This window comes from Citrus sinensis, chromosome 9 (genome assembly GCF_022201045.2).
Source record: "Citrus sinensis cultivar Valencia sweet orange chromosome 9, DVS_A1.0, whole genome shotgun sequence".
NCBI lineage: Eukaryota > Viridiplantae > Streptophyta > Magnoliopsida > Sapindales > Rutaceae > Citrus > Citrus sinensis.
Window position 1 is genome coordinate 17,703,179 of NC_068564.1, and position 27,344 is coordinate 17,730,522.

General features: G+C 33.8%; 2 protein-coding genes across 9 annotated transcripts in view; both read left to right on the forward strand.

Moving 5' to 3' along the window:
- Positions 1–19,800, forward strand: part of LOC102617651 ((3S,6E)-nerolidol synthase 1-like) — a 34,756-nt gene extending 14,956 nt beyond the window's left edge. The window contains exons 2-8 of one of the 6 annotated variants that reach the window (XM_052433280.1): positions 16,335–16,393; positions 16,569–16,836; positions 16,943–17,297; positions 17,734–17,952; positions 18,273–18,411; positions 18,956–19,204; positions 19,383–19,797. In XM_052433280.1, the coding sequence (XP_052289240.1) occupies positions 16,335–16,393; positions 16,569–16,836; positions 16,943–17,297; positions 17,734–17,952; positions 18,273–18,411; positions 18,956–19,204; positions 19,383–19,685 (1,592 nt within the window). In that variant the 3' untranslated portion in view covers positions 19,686–19,797. Of the gene's footprint in view, positions 1–16,008; positions 16,394–16,568; positions 16,837–16,942; positions 17,298–17,733; positions 17,953–18,272; positions 18,412–18,955; positions 19,205–19,382 lie in introns of those variants that run through there. The other 5 variants (XM_052433279.1, XM_052433283.1, XM_052433281.1 and 2 more) reach the window with 5 other exon arrangements.
- Positions 1,941–27,344, forward strand: part of LOC112496168 (paired amphipathic helix protein Sin3-like 3) — a 75,207-nt gene continuing 49,803 nt past the window's right edge. Inside the window, exons 1-2 of one of the 3 annotated variants that reach the window (XM_025093356.2) lie at positions 1,941–1,975; positions 2,115–2,207. The gene's annotated coding sequence lies outside the window, so the exon portion shown is untranslated. Of the gene's footprint in view, positions 1,976–2,068; positions 2,208–27,344 lie in introns of those variants that run through there. The other 2 variants (XM_052433293.1, XM_025093355.2) reach the window with 2 other exon arrangements.

Here is a 27,344-nt window from a genome sequence, read left to right on the forward strand (position 1 = left end):
GGAAGAAAAACCGGCTTAACCGTTATCGGACGCCCAGTGCGACTAGCAACAACGTCAGCAAAGGATTACTCAGACCTAGATGTAGCATTGGGGTTAAGAAAGAATGGATGCAGCATTATCCAAAGAGCCATATGAAGGTTTAGGGTGGGTCGATTTTGAGAATTGGATGCAGCTGTGGATCGGTTTTGAGGGTATCTAGCTGTAGATTGGTTTAAAGGAGGACGAGAAGAAGCTGGAATGGCCACATTTGAGGTGTCTAAGGAAGCATGATGTCTATAATCAGTAGTAGCTTGCACGGGACGTAAGGGAAGTTGTTGTAAGCTAGGGTTTTGCATGGGACGTGCGTCAGCTCCCATCAAATCGGAGTGTTCACTTAGCGACAGCAAAGGGGTAAAGGAAGGGATGTCCGGCAATTTTGAGGAACCCAATGGCGCCGGACAAAGGGTGGTTGCTCGGGTTGGGGGGCATGCATGCGATCTACGGTTTTGTAAGCTAGGTTGCTGGTTTTGAGAGATTTATTGTCGCTGGAAGGTATATAGGCGCTGTTGGTAAAGCTTGGGGTTCAATGGAGGCTCTGTCAGCAAAAGTGCACCACCACCAGCAGCCGATCAGGTGGCGGCGATAGTATTTGCGAAAGTTGGAGTAGGCTGCCGGTTTGGTAATATTGTCGTAGGTTTTGCGGTAGTTGGGAGGTCTGCCGATCGGTGGGATGGAGACCGCCGTTGGGAAGGGGATCCAGCGGTGGCTGGTAGCACCACCTGTGGTCGGTTTGGCCATGGCCAGCTGGTCAATGGGCTGCAATTCTGGTGTGGTTTTTGGTGATCTTTCTAAAATATTGTAATAATATTATATACCAATTTCAGACTTTAAGGCCTTAAAATTTCTTAGAGTTTAACTGTTTAAGACTTTAAATTGGTATATAATAATACTATAATATTTTAGAAAATGTATAAAAAAAAAGGTTAAAAGTGCTTTTTTAATTAAAAAAAATCAAGAGCTGGTATATTGTTTTTTAGAGATTTAAAAGTGATTTTAGAAAGTTGAAGTAAATTTTAGTGTTTGGCAAAGTTTTTGAAAAATTACTTTTGTCAAGATCACTCTATCTCATAGCAAATTCTAAAAAACAAAAAAATAGTAGCTTTTCAAAATCTGATTTTAAAAATTAATTTTACACTTATTACAAGCCCATATATATTCTCACATATATTATAAAAATTTAAAATTATCCTTATTCAATCAGGAAATAAAATCAAGAAATTTAAATAGATCAATATTATTATATATACACAATAAATAATATTCTATATATATTTTTATGAACAATCATTATTACAGTAATATAACAATAAGATTTATTAAATACATACAACTCTTTTTAGAACTTTTACTTTTCTTTTGAAATAAATTTTACCAAATATCTAACTGATTTTATTTACAGCTGATTATTTTCACAGCACTATGAGCAACAATTGTTTTAAAAGCTAATGTATTACTAAATTGGTATTAGATTTTGTTAAAAGGAGATATAATAATAAAAATTTCGAATTAAGACTTGAGATTCTTCACACAATTAATAAATGAATTGAATTAATTTGACATAATATGAAGATGGTAGAACACCAGCATGATCCGCCAATCCAACTAAAATGATTCGTAAGTGAAAAAACCTAAAAGTCACCGATAAATCAATCTCAAATTAAATATCACTTTAATTGGCCACTTAAAAATAAAAGTATTGACTATTATCTTTCTTCGTAAACACCCAGTTCCTTTTCATTTTATAACACCCAGTTCATTTTCATTTTCATTTTATTTTAATTTTTCAGCATGTAATTTCTCATGCAAGTTGTACTAATTCTCTACTGAAGCGAGGCAACGCATTGCCCAGACTCACACAACAGGAAGAGTGTTTCTTGAAAAGAGATATAGGAAGAGAGAGCTAGTGCTCTTATTCTGCTCTGCTTTTAAAGACTAAGTAAGGACTAAGAAAAAGTCACAAAAATTTCTTCGTTTCTTTCTTTTTTTCTTTTTCCTTTTTAATTGTTGCTTGACAATGATCATACCCAATTACCCATTTAATGTTCTTTTGGTTTGCGGTTTATGCTCACTGTTAGGGCTTTTCTAACGTTCACAATCAAAGCACATTACTCTGTTCCAATCGCTAGACAACTCAAGAAAAAGAAAAAGATTCAGGAAATTAAGATCTGGTAAGCTTTAGGTTTCTTTTTTCAATCTTTATTTTTGATTCGTGGATTGGGCCACTGTTTGGCTTCTGTGAAAGTTAAAGGAAGTGAAAAACAACAAAAGAAACATCAGAGCATATGGGTATTTTCCTAATTTGTTAGTTGTTAACGTGTGTGTTAAGAAACGTGATGAATAATTGTTTTTAAAAATGTGGTCACATGTTCAATTGATGTACCTATTTGTATATTGTGAATTCGAAAGATTCTCGAAAATTTGTAGTTCTTTCTATCTTTATTTTTGTTTCAAAGGATTGGTGTACTGTTTGGCTTCCGGGAAAGTATAAGAAAATTGTTAAACAGAAAAAAAAAAAAAAGCAACAACAAAAGAAGAATCAGGCTTTTGGGTATTTCCTATTTGTTAATTGTAAGTTGTTTACGTGTATGTGGCAACAGAGGATATGAAGATAATTGCTTTTCCAAATGTGTCCACATGTTCAATTTATGTAGGCATTAGTTATTGCTGAATTCAAATCTGAATTAGTGTGTAGGGTTATTGTCCAATCAATGTTTTGTAATTCTGCATGCATTATTTATTAGTACTTTATAAGCCCGGGGTTAGTCTTTAGAAAGCAGCTTATAATTTGCCTAGGTACTTTAAGATCAAAGGTTTCCCCATACTTGATTAAATTAAACCGCCAATATTGTGTTGTTGTATATGATGATTTTTATTTAAGAAATGTAATTATATATGCAGATGTTTCAGAATGGAGATGATAATATTTTCTCAATATTTTTGGGTATATGTTTGTAAAATTAGAGAGCCTAAAAGTCTGAGGCACATTTATGGTATTTTGGTGGCATATATGCTGCAATTCCCTCTAGTTATTGCATCTCAAATCCCAATCAATAATAAAGTTCTATTTTAAAGAAATAAAAATATTGAAAAATCAGTAAGTGATTTATCAGAAGGGAAGAGTTTAATGGGGAACATTATTTAAATATTTCACTCCGACTTAACTTCTTAATTAACCCATTAACAAATTAATGTAACAAGCATTAATCAGCTATGTATATAAGTAGAAACTTTTTCACAAACCCTAATTCCTTCCACTAAAAGGATTCGTTAAGCTTCTCTATTAACTACTAAGGTACCTTCTTAATTTAATTAATTCTTTTACTTTTTAACATGCATTGTCCTACTAGAAGCAAGAAAACTTGATGGAGCAATCCATTGTTAATGTTAATAAGCAATATCCTTTACTTCAAAACTTTAAACTTCTAACATGTTCAGTTTTTTCACCATGCAATGTACACAAATTTGCAGAGGCAATAAGATGATCAGCAGCACAAGCAGAGATGATCATCGCGATGATGATGATGATCTTAATGGTGTTTACTCACAGTTTCGAGCTTTCGCTCTAGCTGATTTAAGAGGTGCCGCTGTGGCTTTTCTCAAGGAAATGAGGAAGAGATTTCGAAAGCAACATGATGGTATTTTTGTCAGATTTTGTCAGCTCTTGAGTGATTTCACCAAAAGCAAAATCGACCGTGATAGTCTTGGACTGGAAGTAAAAGAGTTGTTTAAAGGGCACGATGACTTGATTCACAAGTATAATGTGTTTGTGCGCAATGAAGCAGATGATGAGGAAGATGGTGCTGGTGGTGGTAGTGATCATGATGACGACGACAATCACGAACCAGTAAATACACTTGTACCCGCGATTGATTTAGTGAAAAAGGTGAAGGCACGTTTTCAAAACGAAGAACAAGTCTATAAAAAGTTCTGGGAACTGTTGGCGGGAATTCGAGGAGAGCGGTTCTTGTTGCAGGAACTGAAAATGGAGGTTGCTAAGCTTTTTGGGGATGAGCATGGCGATTTGTATGAGGAGTTTGAGAGATATGTAGCACAGTGTGGAGAGCAGAAGCATGTTATAAAATCAATTCAAGATCTTGATCTCTCTAAATGCAAACAAGTTTCTCCTAGCTATTGGCGTTTGCCAGAGTACTATTGGATGCCGATGGCTAGCAATAGCTCAGAGATCGGTGACCAAGTTTTGAATGATAATTTAGTGTGTGCGAGTACAGGAACTGAGAGGAGTTCTTTCAAACAAAGACGAAGAACAAAGCAAGAGGAGGTGTTGTTTAAATGCGAAGATGATAGATTTGAGCTTGACCTGTTGTTGGGGTGGATGCATTCAGCTGCTGAGAATGTAGAGAAGCTGATGATCAAGATTGATGATCAGAATCAAGACAATGAGAAGAGTTCTAAGATCGAAATTGAAGGGCATTTGGGAATTAGTTATTTGAGGTGCATTGAGCGCTTGTACGCAGAGCATGGCCTTGATGTGATAGACAATTTGCATAAAAATCCAGAAACAGCATTGCCTGTTATATTGAAAAGCCTCAAGCAGAAGGTAGAAGAGTTGGTGGAGCGCCGATCGGATTGTAATAAGATTTGGGCACATGTTTGTGCTAAAAATCATGACAAGTTACAGGAGATGCAACGTGAGTTAAAGAGCTCGAAAAGAGAAGATTTAGTGGCTAATGAAGAGAAATTGCAGAAAGAGGAAGAGATGAAGTTGGATGTCGGTGGAAATAAACAATAAATTGTTCTCAACTCAGAAACTCAACTCTCTGTTACCCAAAACGTACGAAGACTGACGAAATGTTTTCGAAAAATATTTGGGTTATGTTCAGTTTTTACAAATAAAATTTTAAAGATCTTGCTAACCTATGCGTGTATTATCATAATTATGGTCAAGTACCATGGCCTGTGGCCTCTGTAGGTCATTGTCATCGGATAGGTCGTGGCCGCATATGGAAGACGTTTGCAAAGGATTCTGAACCTGGAATGAAGGCATCTTCAGATTCCGGACTCAGAACGAAGCATCTGAGGAGGGTTCTCATCGAATATCAGAATCCCGGCAAAGGATTCGTGTTGGACACCGGCGTCATTAGCCAAAGATTGTTCATCTGTGACGAAGCATCAACGGGGGGTTCTCATTGCACGTCAGAATCCTCCACGAAGGATTCATGTTGCAGAATGAAAGTCATCAGCTAAAAGATCATTCTTCTGTAAAGGTCTCCAGCGGCATATTGAAACTGTGTTTATTAACAACCATTGCACGTTTGATTTCTATTATATGCTACCCAAAAGTTCAATAAGTTTACAGATAGCTTCGCATCAATCAACAATGCTAAGTGTAATTTTATGCTATTTCCTTTGTCCAAATTTAAAGAAGAATATATAATTCAAAGTCTATTTGTATATTTGTGCTGAGCATAATCACTCTGTTTTCCCTCCCTTGCTAATTTATCATGCCGTCCTCTTTTGTGACTCCTGCTGTATCAACTAGATAGAAGTTTGAAGATAAAAATGCAATTATTTACTCAAATAACACTACTGTGGATTATTGTTTGATGTTTGTTTTTATCTTTACTGGTTACCATATTTTGGCCTTAACATCTAAAATCCTTGCATATAATGACATAAAATGAAAAGTAAGAAGAAAAAGATTCGAGCATTGTCCTGGTTCATGCACCAAAAGTATGAACAAATAATCAATTCCAAAACTTTGGCATGGACTGAAAGAATCCACAATATAACATGTATGTTTGAAATGCTGGCTCTAAACCACATAAAAAGACTAGCGAGTAACGGATAGCTACATTGTAGTTGAACAATTTGCATGATGAATCCACAACATAACAAGTATGGTATTTGGAGTTTAAAACCCATTTGAGTTTGACATGATGAAAGTAAATAAGAACCAACATTTACCATGTTCACCTGAGCACTGAGCACCCAAAAAGGGGGATAAGAAAAGCAGAAAATGTCAAGCACCTATAACCTCACAACAACATATCCATGTGTGCTGCTCGCAACCTTGGTTTAATAATGCCTCAAGCTGGTAATTCAAGCTTTGCATTGTTCTTCCAGCTGCAAAAAATAAGGAAAAGATCAATATCAATGTAAACATCATATATGTTTTAATACAATTTGAAAAGAACAACTCACTTACCTTTGAAAGTAATAGTAAAAGAAATCTGCGTAGAGCAATGTCTGAACAAGCCCTGCTATCCAAGCTGCAAGAGAACAATCACGTAAATAAGGTGCTTACATGAGTATAACCAACTTATTGTCTGAAATCAATACCTCTTCCAAACCCAATGAAGCGAGAAATTAAAATAAATAAATAAATAAAAAGAAAGGAAAGAGAGAAAGACTTTTGAAAAAGTGTGACAATAAGATAACATCAAAATAGCAAGTGTGTATACGGTTGCAAAAGCTCACAAACAAAGAAAAAAGGAGTAAGGGAGAATGGGAGAGAATCATACTTATCCAATGGATGTAGTGATCCTCAGTGAAATAGCGATAAATCCAGTTTAATATGTACAATGCTCGGTATGCGCTGCACTAGGAGAAGCAACAAAGATAAGATACCATATTCAACCTAAAGAAAAGAAAACTGCTTGCAGAGTAGATAAGAGAAATGACAACACTATTTAGCATACTGCAGTAACTATTGGATGGTCGAATATCAATAGTTCGGACATAATCAGTCGCATCATGCTCTCACAACTTTATATACTTTTGCAGGACAAATAACTATGGTACTAAAACGGAAATGACCAAATATGACTACAATTTCTTCCTATTTATCACATATACCAAATAAGACAAGGTATACGGATAAACCTGTTATAGAAGACCGAACCTAAGTGATTAATGAGATAATTGGCTGTAATAAAGGATGTCCGTGTGTAGCAGACATGCAAATTCAACACATTGCAAAAATAAGGGTGAACATCAAACAGGCACACTTTTACTAGTTTTGTACCACTGGAAGGACACAAGCAAATAGCGGGATATAATACTCTGATCAATAAAATTGGATATTAGTTATTTAAGAAAAAAAATGTTACGGTCAAGAAAATTTTCCATTGCAAAATGAAAAGCCATATCTGAAGTGATACATGCAAATCATAGAATAGAGTCAATACTGTTTCTGACATAGTTGATATAAATTCTGAACAACATAATTCTTTACCTTTTCTTTCCCCAAATCATCAGTAAGAGGTTAGAAGAAGGAACTGTTAAGATTCCGATTAATAGATTCCAATTCATATCTCTAAATTTGATTGATATATGTGTGAATAATAAAACAATCCTCTCAACTATTTTTTTAATTATTAATGTTTGTTAATCTTTAGGTGTATATTAGAAATTATTGATCCTTATGTTTTAATATGTTTATGTTTTTTTTCCATAATATTATAGATGTTTTCGAAAGTTTATGTGGTGTTGGTGATATTGAGATCGTTGGAGCTAGTTGGAAAAAAAAATAGATATAAAAGTTCTAATAGATTAATAAGTTGAATATAATTTCGAACTTATCAACAACTACAAAATGTATAAGGTTTGTACACTTACAATATACACATTAATATATATTTTTTTAAAGTTAACAAAAAAATAATTAACTTTCATAAATAACGGTAGTTTTATAAGGTTGCCTAATCTTAAAAAAATCAATTCATATTTTTTATCAGTTTCATCAAATGCAAAATAAAAAAAAAGAATAATACTAAATTTTTTTTTTAAAATTGCGTGAAGCGTGGTTCTATTTTCTAATTTATTAAATGAATGTCATTTGCAGACGTCCGCGCTTCATGGTAAACAGGTAAACGTTTATTGAAAGATAATTTTAGTTTAACTTGGGTTAGGATAAGTTCCTACCTATGGTGCCCATTTCAATTTATCTCGAACATCCGCAATTTTAAAAATAATGACTTTTGAGTACACACTACACACCGAAAGTTGATTCCAGAAATTTTACGACTTCTTTTCGCTTTTCTGTTCAGGATCATTATTTCATTTTCTCATTCTTACACTTCTGTTGACGTTATATGAAATTGTACTATACATATGGCTGGTTGCTCATTATTTCGGAGGACTTGGGATGTTTTCTAAAGTATGGATTCTGTAAACATTTACAGAGCTGTATAATTAAAAATAAATCAATTTTATTACACAACATATTATAATAAGAAAAGCCCCCTTCACTTGTGTTAGTGTTGCTTAGTTTTTAAATATTTTAAAAGCCACATGCACATAACATTATTTTTTTTTTCCTGAAAAAAATGTGTACATCATTAGTTATGTATATTTACATACAAACGCGAAATCTTTGTAAACTCAAATATGTAGAAGATCTTTATTTTTTTTTATTACTTTAATTTTTATAATCACTAATAAACAATCACATCCATATCCATGTCATTGTCAATAGTAGTATTTTTGCTGACTAGAACTTCCTCTCGCAAGCAAGGTGTACACCTTTTTTTATGAATATAGTATTTTTGTACCACTAAGACTTACTAAAAGCATTTAAAAATAAAAATACTCTAACGTTAAAAATACTCCAACGTTAAAAAAAAAAAAGTCGATTACACGATAATAGTTTTAAACACAATAAACCTCAGCTTAAAAGATATGAATAAGAAAAATAAAAAACACGCAGATACTCGGTCTGCTTTCCCTATATAAACACGAAGCTTGTAAGTTTATCATTTTTCTTATAAGAAAGCATCTAACTTTTTTTTTTTAAGTTTCCAATTACAATCAAACGACATAAGAGGAAAAGAAAATTTTAAATTCAAAGAGATATTCTCGACTGGCAAATAAATCATAGCAAATGAGCACTTAGATTATAAGACATGCGGCAGCCTCCACATCACGATAGTATCGTGCTTGTGCCATGAGCAATCAAGACTAAAAAATAAATGTGTTCTGATTGTTTTGCATTCCTAAAATGAAAAAAAAAAAAAAAAAGATACATTTCCATAGTTTGACAAAATGACCATGCATCCATATATTCAATAATAGGCACCAAAACTCCTTCCTAGTAGCGGATCTTTTAAGGGACCAGCATGTGCCACAGCTTCTGAAAAAAAAATGAAAACGCTTTTAATATTTAATATTTTATATTAAAATAAATTGATATCAATCAAGTACTCCTCTTATAGACTGATACATTATCGTCCAGTAGATAAAAGTGATCATAAACATATAAAATGGCAAAACCCACACTTGCCAAAGCCCTTGGACCCATTACTCGCCTGATATGAATTTATAAGTATATATCATTTACTTGGTAAAAAAAAATTAAAATAAGTTCGAAAGTAGTAAAGAGAAAAATTTGATCTCACATTTCATTGCAAATAATGTGATTTTATTCATAAAGTGGTTGATGATTTTTTATAAATTATGTGTGAATTAGTTACATAATTTTGTCAATTAGTGAATGAATATTACATCATTTGAGATGAAATTTTATTAAGAAAATATTTAGAATATGTAGCACCTACAAAATGTAGAAGAGAAGATAGTGTATATGAAGAATGTAAAAAGTGTTTTTAATTGTTCTATAGAAAGTAAATAAGAAGATGGTGGCATAAAGGGAACTGGCGGTGGCGGCTAGAGTTTTTGATTAATTGATGGTGTCTAATTTGTTAGGAAATTGGTCGGTGAAGCAGACACGCAGCTAAAGTAAAATTGGAAGAAAAATAAAGAACAAGCACAATAGAGGACACTAGAAATTACGTGGTTTGGCTTTTAGCCTACATCCACGGGCGAAGACAGAAGGAAATAATTTACTAGTGAAAAGGAGTTACAAGTATTGTAGTATTTTAGCTCACTTTCCAAAACCCCAATACACCCAAACTCTCTAACTCACTAGACACTCAAGAGTTTATTAAACTCTTAAAACTCTCAACACTCAAGAAAGCAATACTTCTCTTTCGATGGAATTGAATGCACAAATCGAAAATGGGAGCTCTCTCATTTTATAGCCAAAATTGGCTATTAAAATAATAATTATTCTTTTTCTTGTCAAAATCGTGCTCCCCATTTTCTTCTTCAAATTTCTTCTTTTTCCATTTTCTTCATTCCAAATTTGCTGTTGCCAAATTCTTCTTCTTCTTCTTTGAACAACTTGTTGCTGACCATCTAGATGGCTGCTTCAAACCATCTAGATGGCTGGCTGCTTTTGACATTTCTCCCACTTGGAGATTTGATTGAGGACCAATCAATCTCCACACCATCCTTCTGCTTCGCCATAGTCATGTTGCCTACGTTGTTGCTAGGCCACAGGAGGATCTACTCCAGACAAACTTATCAGTATTTATCGGCTTGGTCAAAACATCTGCTAGGTTCTCCTTCGTATGGATTTTCTGTAAATCCACACTTCCATCTTCCACTACTTCTCGAACGAAGTGATACTGAACTCCTATGTGCTTTGTCCTGGAATGAAAAGCTGGATTCCTTGCAATGTGCAAGGCACTCTGACTGTCACAAAACACAGGAATTTTCTGTTGTTTGTGCCCGAGCTCCTCCAATAATCTTTGTATCCAGATAGCTTCCTTGCAAGCTTGTGTAGCTGCCATGTATTCTGCTTCTGTTGTAGATAAAGCCACAATGGTTTGCAGTTTCGAAACCCAGCTTACAGCTGCTCCCGTAAGTGTAAACACATAACCAGTAGTGGATTTCCTTTTATCAAGGTCTCCTGCAAAATCTGAATCCACATAGCCCCTGACAGTAAACTCTGACCCTCCATAACATAATGCAACATCTGAGGTTCCTCTGATGTATCTCATAATCCTCTTCACAGTTATCCAATGCTCTCCGCCAGGATTCGCCATGTATCGACTGACTGCTCCCACTGCTTGTGCAATGTCCGGTCTTGTACATATCATAGCGAACATTAAACTTCCCACTGCTGATGCATACGGTACTCGAGACATCTCCTTCCTCTCTGCTTCATTGCTAGGACACATACTTGAGGATAATTTGAAATTAACAGGAAGTGGGGTAGAAATTGACTTACAATCTTGCATGTTGAAGCGCCGCAAGATTTTCTTCAAATAATTCTTCTGTGAGAGCCAAATCTTCCTGTTATTTCTGTCTCGGTGAATTTGCATCCCTAGAATCTTGTTTGCTAGTCCCAAGTCCTTCATTTCAAACTCCCTAGCCAACTGTGCCTTCAATTCTTGGATTCGATCTTTGTTGGGACCTGCTACCAACATGTCATCCACATACAACAGTAAAATGATGAAATCATTATCTTCAAATCTCTTGTAATATGTACAATGATCTGAACTGAGTCTGTTGTATCCAAGGCTCATGATGAAGGAATCAAATCTCTTATACCAACACCTCGGCGCCTGTTTGAGACCGTATAGAGATTTGTTCAACCTGCAAACCAAGTTCTCCTTTCCTTTTTCTGCAAAACCTTCTGGTTGGAGCATATAAATTTCTTCTTCAAGTTCTCCATGAAGAAATGCAGTTTTAACATCTAACTGCTCTAGATGTAGGTCAAATGTAGCACACATTGCCAAGACTATTCTGACTGTTGTGAGTCGAACCACCGGAGAAAATATCTCGTTGAAGTCAATACCTTCTTTCTGAGCATATCCTTTCACTACCAGTCTCGCACGATACCGCTCCACTTGGTCATTGCCATCACATTTGATCTTGTAGACCCATTTGTTTCCAATGGCTTTTCTTCCACGTGGTAGTGGTACAAGTTCCCATGTCTTGTTCTTGTGTAGAGCTTCAATTTCTTCCTGCATTGCTGTCATCCACAAAGCAACATCTGAGCTGTTTAAAGCTTCATGGAAAGTTGAAGGCTCTCCATCCTCTGTTAGAAGACAGTATGCAACGTTGATCTCTGTGACATACTCCGAGTGCCACGTTGGCGGTCGTCTCTCACGAGTTGACCGACGAACTTCTGGAGCCTCGGACTCAACTGGTTCTTGTTCCTCGTGCTCTGATGCTGCTTCAGAAGAATCTGAATCTTCTGGATTATTTTCGACATATACCGGCACAGTCTCTGACTTTTCTTTTACAGTGCCATTATCTTCATCTTTTCTTTGCAGTTGATCTTCTACAAAAATAACATCTCTGCTAATGACGATCTTGTGGGCAGTGGGGTCCCACAAACGATACCCCTTTACTCCATCAGCATAACCCAAGAAGATACATCTTCTAGATTTTGCATCCAGCTTTGTTCTTTCTTGGGCATTGTACATCACGTACACAGGACATCCAAATGCATGTAGGTAGGAATAATCAGCTGGCTTTCCAGTCCACATCTCCATCGCCGTCTTCAACCCAATAGCTGTAGATGGCGACCGATTTACTATATAACAGGCAGTTTTGGCTGCTTCTGCCCAGAATGAATTGGGTAGACCAGCAGTCCTCAACATAGCTCTTATTCTTTCTGTAAGAGTTCTGTTCATCCGTTCTGCCACTCCATTTTGTTGAGGAGTGTATGCCACCGTGAACTGTCTCTGAATACCTTCTTGCTTACAGAAAGTAAGAAACTCGCCGTCTGTATATTCTCCACCATTATCTGTCCTCAAGCACTTGATCTTTTTACCAGATTCAAGTTCCACCCGCGTTTTGTATTCTTTAAACACAGGAAATACATCTGACTTTTTCTTAATTGGATACACCCAACATCTTCTGGAATAATCATCAATGAAAGTCACCATGTACTTTGCACCTCCCATGGATATATCCGGTGATTCCCAAACATCAGAATGAATCAAGTCTAGAATGCATTTACTTCTAGCAATAGATCTACTGAATTTTAATCTATGCTGCTTACTTATAACACAATGCTCGCAAAATGGTAAACTTACCGATTTGAGCCCCGGAAGCAATTTTCGCTCAGAGAGAATCTTCAAGCCTTGTTCTGACATGTGGCCGAGTTTGAGATGCCACATCATCGTTGATTCTTCTCCATTTGACGCGACACACGCATCAGCCTCCTGTAGTGTTTCTCCTTTAAGCATGAATAAATTAGCACCAATCTTTTCTGCCTTCATCAATACAAGCGCGCATTTAACGATCTTCATTATTCCATTCTCCACATGAGTTTTGTACCCATGACTATCCATTTGTCCCAAAGACAATAGATTTTTTTTCAGGCCATTGACATGTCTTACCTCTCCAATTGTGCGAATTGTACCGTCAAACATTTTTATTTTGATAGTACCAATACCAGCGATCTCCAAGGCATGATCGTTACCCATATATACAGATCCTCCTGAGATAGGTTCATATGTGTGGAACCATTCTCTCCTAGAGGTCATGTGCCAGGTAGCTCCCGAGTCTATAAGCCAGACATCAGAAAGTCGTTTTCTGCCTTCTGAAACAGTTGTTGCCTCACTGTAGAGAATTTCACCATCATCCGAGGTACTTGCTACACACCCCTGAGCATTTGATGACTCAGGTTCTTTGCCCTCTCTTTTCTTCTGGTTACTCCAACACTCCTTTTTGACGTACCCTTTCTTGCCACAGTTGTAGCATTTAACATTCTTCTTACTTCTGGATTTTGATCTACCATGATTTTGACTCCCACTGGGGCCACGTTCTGTTGATCTTCCTCTCGTCACCGATAGCGCCTCCGCTTGCTGCGAACTTGCTTGTCTGTTTTCCTTGTTTTTTTGCCTGCTCTCCTCATTTAATACGGAGGCTGCAACATCGTCGAAAACTAGACCCTCCACTGGATTGTTGTTCGTCAGGTTGATGATGAGTTGATCATACGAATCTGGTAGACTTTGAAGTAGAAGCTCTGCACGTTCATTTTCCTCTATATTATGACCCAACGTTGTGAGTTGTGAAAATAGAGTCTTCAAGGTGTTGATGTGGTCGGTCACCATTGTAGATTCTGCCATTCGAAGAGTATAGAGTTTTCTCTTCAAGAAGATTTTGTTGTGTAGTGACTTGGCCTCGTACAATTTTGTGAGAGTATCCCATATTTCCTTCGCCGTATTTTTCTCTGCCACACTGGATAATACTCCATCCGCAAGTGCCAAGTGTAGATCAGAAATGGCATTGCCGTCTACCTCGTTCCACTTGTCATCAGTTATCTCCATGGGCCTTTCTCCAATTGCTGCCAAGCAATTATTTTTCCTCAATACAGCTTTCATCTTCATTTTCCACAACGAAAAATTATTTCCGTTAAATTTCTCAATTTCATACTTTGCTGCCATTTTATTGATAAATACTGTACACAAGCTAGTGTACCACCTTGAATAGTTGTGAGTATGTGTGAGAATGCACACCAGGAAAGTTCCCAGGAAAGACTGGAGGGGTCACAATGGTCCCACTTAAAACCCAGACTCCTTAAGCTCTTATCGCCTTTGTGACAGAACTTTCCTAGACATGTACAAAACCACACAGTTGCTTTACTCACACCACTATTCCCTGCTTTGCACCGCAAAATTCTTGGATTGCTTCCACCGTTTCACGTGAATAGTATCGTATACGTGAATAGTACCGTATACGTGAATAGTACCGTATACGTAAACAAAACCGTATATGTGAACAGTATTGTATACGTGAATAGTGTCGTATACGTGTACAGTGCCGTATACGTGAATAGTACCCCTTACGTGAACAGTTCCCGACTCCAAAAATACAACCAATAGCTCTGATACCACTGTTAGGAAATTGGTCGGTGAAGCAGACACGCAGCTAAAGTAAAATTGGAAGAAAAATAAAGAACAAGCACAATAGAGGACACTAGAAATTACGTGGTTCGGCTTTTAGCCTACATCCACGGGCGAAGACAGAAGGAAATAATTTACTAGTGAAAAGGAGTTACAAGTATTGTAGTATTTTAGCTCACTTTCCAAAACCCCAATACACCCAAACTCTCTAACTCACTAGACACTCAAGAGTTTATTAAACTCTTAAAACTCTCAACACTCAAGAAAGCAATACTTCTCTCTCGATGGAATTGAATGCACAAATCGAAAATGGGAGCTCTCTCATTTTATAGCCAAAATTGGCTATTAAAATAATAATTATTCTTTTTCTTGTCAAAATCGTGCTCCCCATTTTCTTCTTCAAATTTCTTCTTTTTCCATTTTCTTCATTCCAAATTTGCTGCTGCCAAATTTTTCTTCTTCTTCTTTGAACAACTTGTTGCTGACCATCTAGATGGCTGCTTCAAACCATCTAGATGGCTGGCTGCTTTTGACATAATTATTATATTTAATTTGTCTTATAATTGAGGGGTAAATACTTGTTTAGTTCTTATATTTTGAGTTAAGTGTCATTTTTATTCTTATATTTAAAAAGAAAAAATTTCAATATACCCTCATAGTTAAATATGTTACACTTCTACCCTTGTTTTTTCTTTCCTTTTGTAACAATACCCTTACAACAATATTCTTGCCTTCTTGAGGAAATTAATTTAAAAAAAAAAGATGTTAATTTACCAAATTAGCATTAAAAATAACATAAAATTTTCCACAAATTTTTACGTTATTATTTTACTTTTAGATTAATTTGGTAAATTAATTTTTTATAAAATAACTACTAGTAAAAATTATCCCAAGCAAACTAGACATGCTTAAGTTAGCTGCTATTAATTTATTTATAAACAAATTATTAGCAAGGGTTTAAAAAATATTAGTTCTTTCATACTAATATTTATCGGTTAATGTGCTAATTAAATTCTTATAAATAAATAAATTAATGTAAAGAATATTATTGCAAGGGTATTATTGTAAAAGTAAAGAAAAATAAAAGTAAGAACATAATATAGTTAAATATAAGGGTGTTTTGAGGTTTTTTTTTTAAATATAAAAATTAAACAGAGTCAAAATGAAGACTTAAAGCGAGCATTTATCCTAACTAAGGCGTACCCACGTGGCCTTTTCGCTTCCTAAGAAAAGCACGTGGATAAATCCATTCTACTCCGACGGGAAATGTGTTCTATAATTGCTTCATTTATTCTTCATATTCCCGAGCTATTAGAACCAATTCTTTCTTCTCTGTCAAGATTAGCTATTTCCATAAGTACATGTTTTCCATGGCTTTCTCTTCCAAAGATCGCTTCACTTATTCTTCATATTCTCGACTTATTAGAACCAATTCTCTCTTTTCTGTCAAGATTAGCTATTTCCACGAATACACACTTTCCATGGCTTTCTCTTCCAAAGATATTTCGTCTGATTCATCCCACATTCAAGTTATTCCAAAACACATATCAAAAGTTGGCAACCGAAACCTCAATAACATTAATTCTTTGCTGCCTAATAATAAAAAGGGCAACATTAATGATAACATAGGTGTTTCTGCCCGGTTGAAACGTTTCACTTATCCCAGTGAACACTCCAGTAACTTTAATGTGAGCCACATATATAAACGTATATATTGCTGATCTGATTTAAGATTTTGAACTTTATTAAAGTTCGGGAAAGCTATTAAACTATGTGGTTTAATAATATTTCTTGTTTCTTATTTCATAATTGTCAGGCACCTTATGGGAAAGTGTTTAATGCTCTGTCTCTTATCTTATGTAGGACGACATTCACATTAAGCATGCGAAAAAACTGGAGGTAATCAAGCACATACTTATCAAACTAGGAGATGACGATTCTTTTGAAGGATTGGCCATGATTGATGTCGTTCAACGCCTAGGGATTGATTACTATTTTCAAGATGAGATTGAACTAATTCTACGAAGGCAGTATAGCATATTTTTCACTGATGGTGATCGCTATAATGACCTTCAAGAGGTTGCCCTTCGCTTTCGACTGTTGAGACAACAAGGTTACTATGTGTCTGCAGGTCTGTGTATATGTGTGTGCATTTAATTTTCTGCCAACTCTTTGTCATATGAGTACTCTAATCGATCAAATTGAACTTAATTGACTTTAAAATTGGGGTCAAACAGATGTTTTTAACAGGTTCAGAAACAAAGAAGGGGAGTTTAAACAGAATATAAGTGAAGACATCAATGGATTGATGAGCTTATACGAGGCCTCACAGCTAAGTATTGGAGGAGAAGATGGGCTTGATGAAGCTGGACACTTTAGTGCGACACATCTTGCTAATTATGATCTAGCGGGAGTAGTTGAGCATCTGTTGCTGCATCCCTATCGCAAAAGCTTGTCCCCGGCCAAAAACTTTTTCCATGGCAATTTTCAAGGCAGTGAATATATTTGGATACTGGATTTGCAAGAACTAGCGAATATGGATTTCAAATTGGTCCAATCCTTACACCAAAAGGAAATTGTGCAAATATCCAGGTCAGCTAATTTTGGTTTAAAACTAATATAATTTGGAGTGAATAATGCTCAAACAGCCTTATAGTTTGAATCCAAGACACGCTCTTGATTCTCATATTTTTTGCTCAATTTGATAGTTTTATATCAGATAAATCTGAATAATACAAATGAATAACATAAATCATTTGTGAATTATTTATCTGGGAATGATTGATAATAAAAGCAAAAATTAATTATCTCTCACTATTATTCAAATCACAACTTTTTTTTTAAATTCATTTCAATTATCCAATAAAGGATAAGCCGTCAAATTGTATAAAAATTGAGAGACATTGATGCAATGGGATATTTTATAAACTATAGGGATGTAATGGATTATTAAACAAAGCAATAAGGAAGCTAGTAAAGGGCATTTAGCCTTATATTGTCATATGGTAACATGTTTAAAATATGTTAGTTGGTGGAGAGAGCTCGGTTTGGCTAAGAAGTTGGAATTTGCAAGAGAGCAACCAGTTAAATGGTATGTGTGGTCAATGGCATGTTTCACGGATCCAAACTTGTCGTGGCAAAGGATAGAGCTCACAAAACCCATCTCCTTCGTCTACATTATTGACGACATTTTTGATGTTTGTGGAGCACTCGATGCCCTCACCCTTTTCACAGAAGCCATTAATAGGTACGATATATCTTCTTAAATTTTAATGTGTGCCCTGTACTAAAAAGGTCGGAATTAATTAGTAACCAAAAAATTAATGATAATATTATTAATGAATTTTTTTATCTTTTGTTTTTTTTTTTTTTTTGTATCTCTTCTATTGAAGAAATTCATTTTATAATACATTAGAGGTAATACAACTAGATAATGCATGTATGACACATGTATTCGGATTTAATATAACTTCCATGATAGTTCTTAAAATAAATGATTTACTTGTTATATGGCTAATATGATACCTCTTATTTATTCTCGAATTCCTTCCCTTATTTTTATTATAGATGGGATCTTGGGGACATTGATCAATTGCCAGAGTACATGAAGATATGTTTCAAGGCTCTTAACGATATCACTAATGAAATCAGCAACAAGGTGTACAAGGAGCATGGGTATAACCCTGTGCACTCCTTGCGAAAGGCGGTATAAAATTAGTATTTTATACACACACACATATACATACATACATACATACATACATACATACATACATATATATATATATATATAGGAGGCTGTTCCAATCCGGGAGTCCTTGATTGGAACAGCACTCTATTAATTGTTTTGGTTTGGCTGCACATGGTGGGCTCCACCATGTGCAGCCACAGGTGGCCTTTGGATTTGAATCCAAAGGCCACCAGCCTCTCTCCCGGACATTGTTCCAATCTGGGATTCCGGATTGGAACAGCACTATATATATATATATATATATGTGTTTTAATAGAGGTAGTTTTCAATGCAATATAAAACTATGTGGTTTAATAACACACACACATATATATATATATTGAATCTATTCAACTACATTATTTAACAACGTGTTTGCATAAAAAAAAAATGAGGGCGTCCGCTTGGGGTGTGTGTATCTATACACACACAGACACATTCATATATGTGTGTGTGTGTAATTAACAAGATTGTAATCTAATTAATTCATTGATATTAATTATGTTGAGTGTACCACCAGTGGGGAAGTTTGTGCAACGCGTTCCTAATAGAGGCAAAATGGTTTGCTTCCGGGCACTTGCCTAAGGCTGAAGAGTACTTGGAAAATGGGATTGTTAGTTCAGGGGTACACTTGGTACTTGTGCACATTTTCTTTCTCCTGGGTCATGGCATCACCAATGAAACAGTGCAACTCATTGACAGCAACCCACCCATTGTATCATCCGTCGCAACAATTCTTCGAATTTGGGATGACTTGGGAAGTGCTAAGGTAACGTATACAAAGTGTATGGTCACATGCTTGGGGGGCAGGACACATGATCATATGCCGTTTCTGCGATCACCATGTGTCCATTAGATGATCCAAAAAATGAAGTTTTTTCTGATCACTGCTCATGAACTTGTACAGTTTATGATGGAAATAATTATAAATTACTGTACTCCTGCAGGATGAAAATCAAGGCGGCAAAGATGGATCATATATATATTACTACATGATGGAACACCGAGACTTAACGGCTGAAGATGCACACAAGCATGCCATGGATAAGATTTCAGATGCATGGAAGCGCCTAAACAAGGAATGCCTCTCCCCAAATCCATTTTCAGCATCTTTCACAAGGGCTTCTCTTAACTGTGCCAGAATGGTTCCTTTGATGTACAGCTATGATGACAGCCAACGGCTTCCGAGCCTCGAGGAGTATATTAAGTCCTCCCTTTTTGATAATTTGCCTACTCAAGGAGTGTACTAGTTAGTAATAATGCTCCTTAATTACCTAATATGGAAATTTCTCCATTTTATGTTCAACAACTTTAATAAGAAATTCAATTTTATTCCAGCATTTCAATCTCAACTTACAAGGAACGTGTGTAGTAATTTTCCATTTGTCACAACTCAAAACTCTCTACTTGAATCGATAAAAGAGAATTCGATTGCTCAATCCAATATGTAGAACTAAACAAATTAATTAAGAAAAACAAAAAATGAAAAATTAATAATAAAGATACAAACTATTTTGTGGGCTTAAATAGCCACACTCTTTTCTCTTTAATATTTTTTGTAATTTAGAAATTATTATCAGCCCCCCATTGTGTCCTCTGATTACAAAAAAAAAAATGGAAATTTTTAATTTATTTGGTGGTTAACTTATTATTTGAAAAATCTATCAATTTTTCGTATTTTCATTAACAGATATTAACTTTTATCAAAACCACGGGAGTATTTCAAACATTTTAACATATCCATATCACATGTATTGCAAAAACTTCCTTCATGTAGCAATGGATGTGAGATCCATCCTCACCATCTTGATTCTCATCCTGCAACAAAAAGGCAACAAGATTACCAAATAAATCATTCCATCATCTGAAGTCCCATTAATTTTTATGTGGATGTCATATGCATGTATTCATTGTATAATCAGCATAATATGATTCATCGAGGACTCAGCAGCAAATATGATGCATGTGTCAAAAAGCAATCTAGCAATAATTTTAGTTCCCTACCTGTTGCTTTGTTTTGTTTTTGTTTATTTTTTTCCCTCCCTAATTGGCAAATGATTTCATTCGAAAAGAACAAATCAATTACAATAAATCTCCAATGTCTCCTCTAATCAGATAAGAAATTTCGAAATAGACAAGACTATTTTTGTTATACCATAAACTACAGAATTACAAGGTCTAGGAGCATAGACTACCCTATATTGATTATCTTTATCCACCAAAGTTCTAATTTCACTAATAATCCAATCCAGCTCTCCTCTACTAGAGATACCTATGAGAATAGAGTGCCCAACACTCTATGAATCTGGCTTTATAATTAGAGGAGAAAGACCACCTGCAGCCATCTTCACACCTTCTAAAATAGTCAAAGTCTCAGCAATTTCCACATCTCCCTGACAAGGCTTCTTTGATGCTGCAGCTGCCACGACAGCACCTTCACAATTTCTGATGATGCACTCCAAACCAGCATTACCGTCTTCTTTTTTTGTGTCAGTATTAAATTTATACGAAGGGGTTATGGAGGATACCAAATATTAGAAGGAAACAGTTTTGCCAGAGATAAGAGTGACTTGGAGGTCCCTAACTGTTAGCATATATGTCATCGGTCACACTCATATATAGGGGGATTGCCACTTTCCCCCTACATTAATCAACATAAATCATTTACTTCTCTACTGTTTTTATAATAACCAAAAACTCTCATAACAATATAAGTTTACAATATTACCCTTATTTTCAATTACTCTTTTATTTACATTTATTATAAATTAAATAAATCACATGAATAGAAACTAAATAAAAAAATTAAGTATTAAAAATAAGAAATATATGTTTTGATATGAGAAAAAAATTAATAATAAATTTTTTTGTTGTAATTATTTATTTTTTGAACATTTTCTTATAATAAACATTTTGTAATATTTTAAAATTAAAGGTAAAAAGTATAGGCAAAATATTTTATTATTTATCTTATAATAAATTTTTATTTGTTGTTCAAGTTTTCTTATAATATTTTTTTATCATTTTATAATAATTTTCTTATATATTTATTATAAGAAAATTTTCACAAAATAAATAAGTACAAGAAAAAAAAATTATTATTAATTTTTATCTCATATCAAAATATATATTTTTTGTTTTTAATGCTTAATTTTTTATTTAGTTTCTATTCATGTGATTTATTTAATTTATAATAAATATAAATAAAAGATTAGTTGAAAATAAGGGTAATATTGTAAACTTATGCTATCAAAGGGTTTTTTACTATTATAAAAATAGAAGGGGGAGAAATGGTATATATGAATTACTGTAGGGGGGAAAGTGGCAATCTCCCCTCATATATATACTATATAGCCATATCAGCAGTACCGTAATAACGTTTGATACTTTTAATACTTTTCAAATTTCTTGTGGCGGCTATCAAGTGCCTTGCACTGCACTCGCTACACAGATTATTCCCTTGGTTAATAAGGATACTACTACTACTAATACTACTACGTAGTATGATAAATGCAAAGAAACAGCTATAGCTAGGGTGCCCACCTTTGCACTTTCCAAGATATCCCAGAGCCGAAGAAATTGTGTAACTCGAAGTCTTTTTCAATTAGTCTTTGAGAAATCATTCTTAGCGAAATGAACCGCAAATATTATGCCATAATTCAGAGTACAATCTTGCAAAAATTGCAAATCCAGTACAATGTTGCAAAAATCGCAAATCCACTATACCTCAACTTGAATTAGCTTTGCACAGTACAATCTTTACAAAAAATCACAAACCCAGATGACCAAGAGTTTCAACTCTTGATTTAACTTTACAGTCAGTAAGAGAGCCCTAGTCTATTATCAATTCTCACGTTGAGAAAATGAACTCAGAGAAAAAGGAACTTTAAACTCATCTACTCATAGCGCTGCACTTGAACCTCAACTCCCACTGGTGCACGTTTCCAGCTGATTCCGCAAAAACTCAAGCCGGCAAAGTTTAAGTCTTCAAGTTACGTGGGTAGGAATGGGAACGTGGGTAGGAATGAGAATGGGTTGGAATGAGAATTGGCTAGAATAAGAATTGAGAATGAGAATCAAAATAAATTGTTTACTTGAACTGTAGGAATCGAAATCGGAATGAGTTGGATTGCCATTAATGTGTTTACTTTGTCTTGAAATCAGAATCGGAATTAATTAGATTGTAACAAATTACTAAAATGTATTTAATGGATCATTGTCATAATTATTATTAACTAATATATTAATTAATTGTAAATTTTTTAATTAATTATAAAAACTATATTAAAAATTATTATAAAAATATATTAACTAATAATATTAATATTAATTACTTAATTAAAATAATATATTAATTATTGTGATTATTTATTCAAAAATTATAATTATTAATTATTATTTTTTAATAATATATTAATTAGTAGTAATAATTAAATTATTTATTTATTTAATTAATAATAATATATGAATTAAATATAATAATTATATTAATAATTATTATAATAGTATATTAATTAATTAATTACAATAATATATTATTGTTAATAATATATTAATAGATTAATTATTAGTAATAAATATATTATTTAATTAATAATAATATATGAATTAATTATAATAATTATTATAATAGCATATCAATTAATTAATTAAAATAATAATAATAAATTAATTATTGTGATTATTTATTCAAGAACTATAATTTTTAATAATTATAGTTAATAATATATTTATATATTAATTAATCATAATATATTAATTAATTATAATATTATATTAATTAATTATAAAAGAGAACAAAGTGAGCATTTTTAATTTTGGGGAGGGCAAAATGGTCAATTCCAAGAATGAGAGACCCATTCCCACCTTCCCATGGGAATCAATCTCCCATTCCCCATTCCCAAATAGTGGTGGGCCCCACGATTTCGATTCCATATTTACGAAGTAAACACCATCAATCTTCTGATTTTGGATTCTGATTCCCCAATCCAACAAGTAAACACACCATTAATGTTCATTTTTTTTTAAATGTGCGCATTTTCATCTAGATCTTCATAATATTTGTACACCTAACTCTCACAATTTCTTAATTTTCAATGTGCAACTTATCCGTGCAGTACGTTTTAGTGGTCCTAGGCTTCATAAAAAACTGGCTTTTTGGGTGCATGCTTTTTTTGTTCAATCGGTAAACTTTACCTTAGGGGTCCCGTATATGCTAGGGGTGGACACGGTTCGGTTCGGTTCATTTCGAAATTAAGTAGAACCGATTTAAATCGGTTATTTTATAAAAAAAACCGAATAAGAACCGAACTCAATAAGAACCGAACGCAAACGGTTCTTTTCGGATCGGTTCGGTTCAGTTCGGTTTTTTCGGTTCTGGGCCTATTGGGCTTATTTTTAATTTTTAATTTTTTAGTCCATTAGGCCTCATGAATGTAAAAAAAATTTTCAACAATTAATTTATCCTTATTTTATTACAAATATTAACAATAAATACAAAGTATTCAAAACACATTTTATCACTAATATCTTACTAACTATTAATAAGATACTCCCAAAATATGAAATATTAAAATTTCAAAATACATAACCAAACTCCAATACTCCATCTATATAAACATAATCATAATGTTATAAAGAGAAATAACACATGTTTGATTTGAATAAAATTATTAACACATTTTTGATTTGAATAAAATCAAAAAATAATTCGGTTTTTCGGTTCGGTTTTTCGGTTCAGCTAAGTGAACCGAATATCGAACCGACATTTCTGTTTTTTTTACAAACAGTATATTCTGTTTTTTTAAAAAATAAAAACCGAACCGAATTAGAAAAAACCGTCGGTTCGGTTCGGTTCGGTTTTTTTAACACTACGGTTTTTTTGCCCACCCCTAGTATATGCAATCAATTGATTTACTGTTCTTTTATGATGTCTCTTCCATGTACCTTTTTTTTCCTTCATTAAATCTGCTAGCTGTTGTGCAAAATATTTTGATAAATAGGATCCCTTATCTTACAAGTAATGTAAGATACACTCCTCACATGAATAATGGTGGACTCCACACATGCACTGTTCATGTGAGAGGAATATATCTTATATTAGTTGTAAGATAGTATTTGCCTGATAAATGTTTTAGGAAAATTATCAGTCATATGCCCTTAAATGACACCCATATAAAACGTACTACAACACTTTTCAAGTGTATCACTCGTATACCCTAAGTTGACAAAACACTTATACCGTCCACCAACCCGTTAACTTCGGTTAGAAAGTTAACAGAATTGTCACAAATTGACTATTTCGCCGTTGAAACTCAAATGAGGTAAAAATATAAATTTACCCCAAAAATTAACATAAATTTTCAATACATAATTTTTTTTTATTTTGTTATTAACAATACATTTTTTAATTAAAAAATATGAATTATTAATGGTACATATTATTAACAATTATCCGTAAAAAATATCCATATTATACCATAAAAATTTATTAACAACATATTATTTACAATTATACATATTATACCATAAAAAATTCCAGTTGAAGCTTGGAGGAGTAGATTTTTAAAAATTTAGGTTAAATTTTGGAGGAGTAAATTCGGTTGTAAAGTAGCTTTTTTTAGCAATTATTAATAATTATCTGATAAATGGGATGACATGTCATTTTTATCAATATATATCATATGACATGTCGTGTTTTAAAAAAGACTAGATTACCCTTATGATGTCAACACTTGCTAACGGCAGTCAACAGATTGGTGGACGACATAAGTGTTTTGTCAACTTAAAGTATACGAGTGATACACTTGAAAAGTGTTTAGCATGTTTGATACGAGTGTTATTTAAGGGTATATGGTTAACAAAAAGCCATCTTTGAGGGTTTGGTATTTAGAAAATTATGTCAAATTCAAATGGAAACTTAAATACTCAAAGCCTATGTAGGAGCTAGGATAAAAAGATCAAAGCTACCTCCTTTATTTACTTGAAATGTTGAGAGACTCAAGTTCACTGATTGATCTCTTGGCCTTTAAAGATGGCTTTTTGTTGATGATGGTGGATGCCAATGTCTGTATATGTCAGATTAAGACAAACCTTGTGATTGAACAACAGCAAATGAGCCCATTGGAAAAGGTCAATATTGTAACATCAAGTGCTCACCAACTCCAATCTCAATAAGAATATAGGTAATAGCTTTGGAATCATCATGGTACCATAAATTACAACGATTAAAGGGAAAACCTATATGTTCAAAGAATAATCCTCATACCAATACGCTCCTATGAGACTGGACTATGCTAAAAATGCGATCGGATATAAGTTGCTGCCACCCTTTACACACACATTTTAGCCACAAAAGTATTTCACCAACAAGTGGCAGAAAATATCCAACGAAATGTCATTGCTCAGCTTCCCAAAATTATTCATTTTCTGACAAATGAGTTTACATAATGAAAAAAGATAAAAAAAAAAAACTGAACAAGAATTAATTCACAAAACTACTTTAGATGACTTATGGATATTATATTCAATGAATTGCTACCAAATCCATTCTAAAACATTTGGATATCGTCACATTTCTTAAATAAAAAATCATCATATACAATGACACAATATGGCAGCTTTAACTTAATCAAGTATAGTGAAACCTTTAACTTTAATCCTAAAATGCCTATACAAATTATAAGTTCCTTTCTTACCAGATGAAGTAATAATAAGAACAAGCATAAAAGTAAATAATGACTACCAAATTCATTCTATGTTCCTTTCTTGCTAAATGAATTAATAATAAGAACAAGCATAAAAGTAGATAATGACTACTAAATTCATTCTAAGTTCCTTTCTTGCCAAATGAATTAATAATAAGAACAAGCATAAAAGTAAATAATGACTACCAAATTCACATGATAGGTAAACTGGGACATCAAAGACACTCTAGGCTTATATGGTAACAATAACTAACACGCAGATTTACAAAACATTGATTGGAAAATAACCATACACACTATTTCAGATTTGAATTCAAAAATAACAAATGCCAACATCAATAGAACATGTGACAACATTTGGAAAAGCAATAATGTTCAAGTCCTTTCTTACCACACATGTAAACAACTTAACAACAAACAAATAAGAAATACCCAAAAGCCTGATTTTCCTTTGTTGTTGTTATTTTTCTATTTTAACAAATTTCTTTTAGTTTCCCTGAAGCCAAACAGTACACCAATCTTTTGAAACAAAAATAAAGATAGAAAGAAAGAAACCCAATAACTTACAATATTTTCCAGAATCTCTTGAATTCACAATAAACGAACGGCTACGTCAATTGAATATGTGACCACATTTTGAAAAACAAATATACATCACCGTTCTCAACACACACTTTAGCAACTAACAAATTAGAAAAATACCCATATGCCTGATGTGCCAAACAGTGGCCCAATCTATTAAACAAAACCAAAGATTAAAATAAAGAAACCAAAACTCACCAAATTTTCCTGAATCTTTTTCTTTTCCTGGAGATCTTTTTCCATTGGAACAGAGTAATGTGCTTTGATTGTGAAGGTTACAAAAGCCCTAACAGTGAACACAAGCCAAACAAACAAAAGAACATCAAATGGATACTCTAATTACCAATCAATAATTGAAAATTAAAAAAGAAAAAAAGAAAGAAATGAAGAAATTTTTGTAACTTTTTCTTAGTTCTTACTTAGTCTCTAAAAGCGGAGCAGAACAAGAACAGCGGTAGCTCTCTCTTCCTCTTATCTCTTTTCAATAAACACTCTCTTTCCCTTGAAAACAATAAAAATAAACACTCTCTTTCTGTTATGTGAGTCTAGGTAATGTGTTGCTTCGCCTGATCGCCTCAGTAGATAGATAGTACACTCTCTTTCTGTTATGTGAGTCTAGGT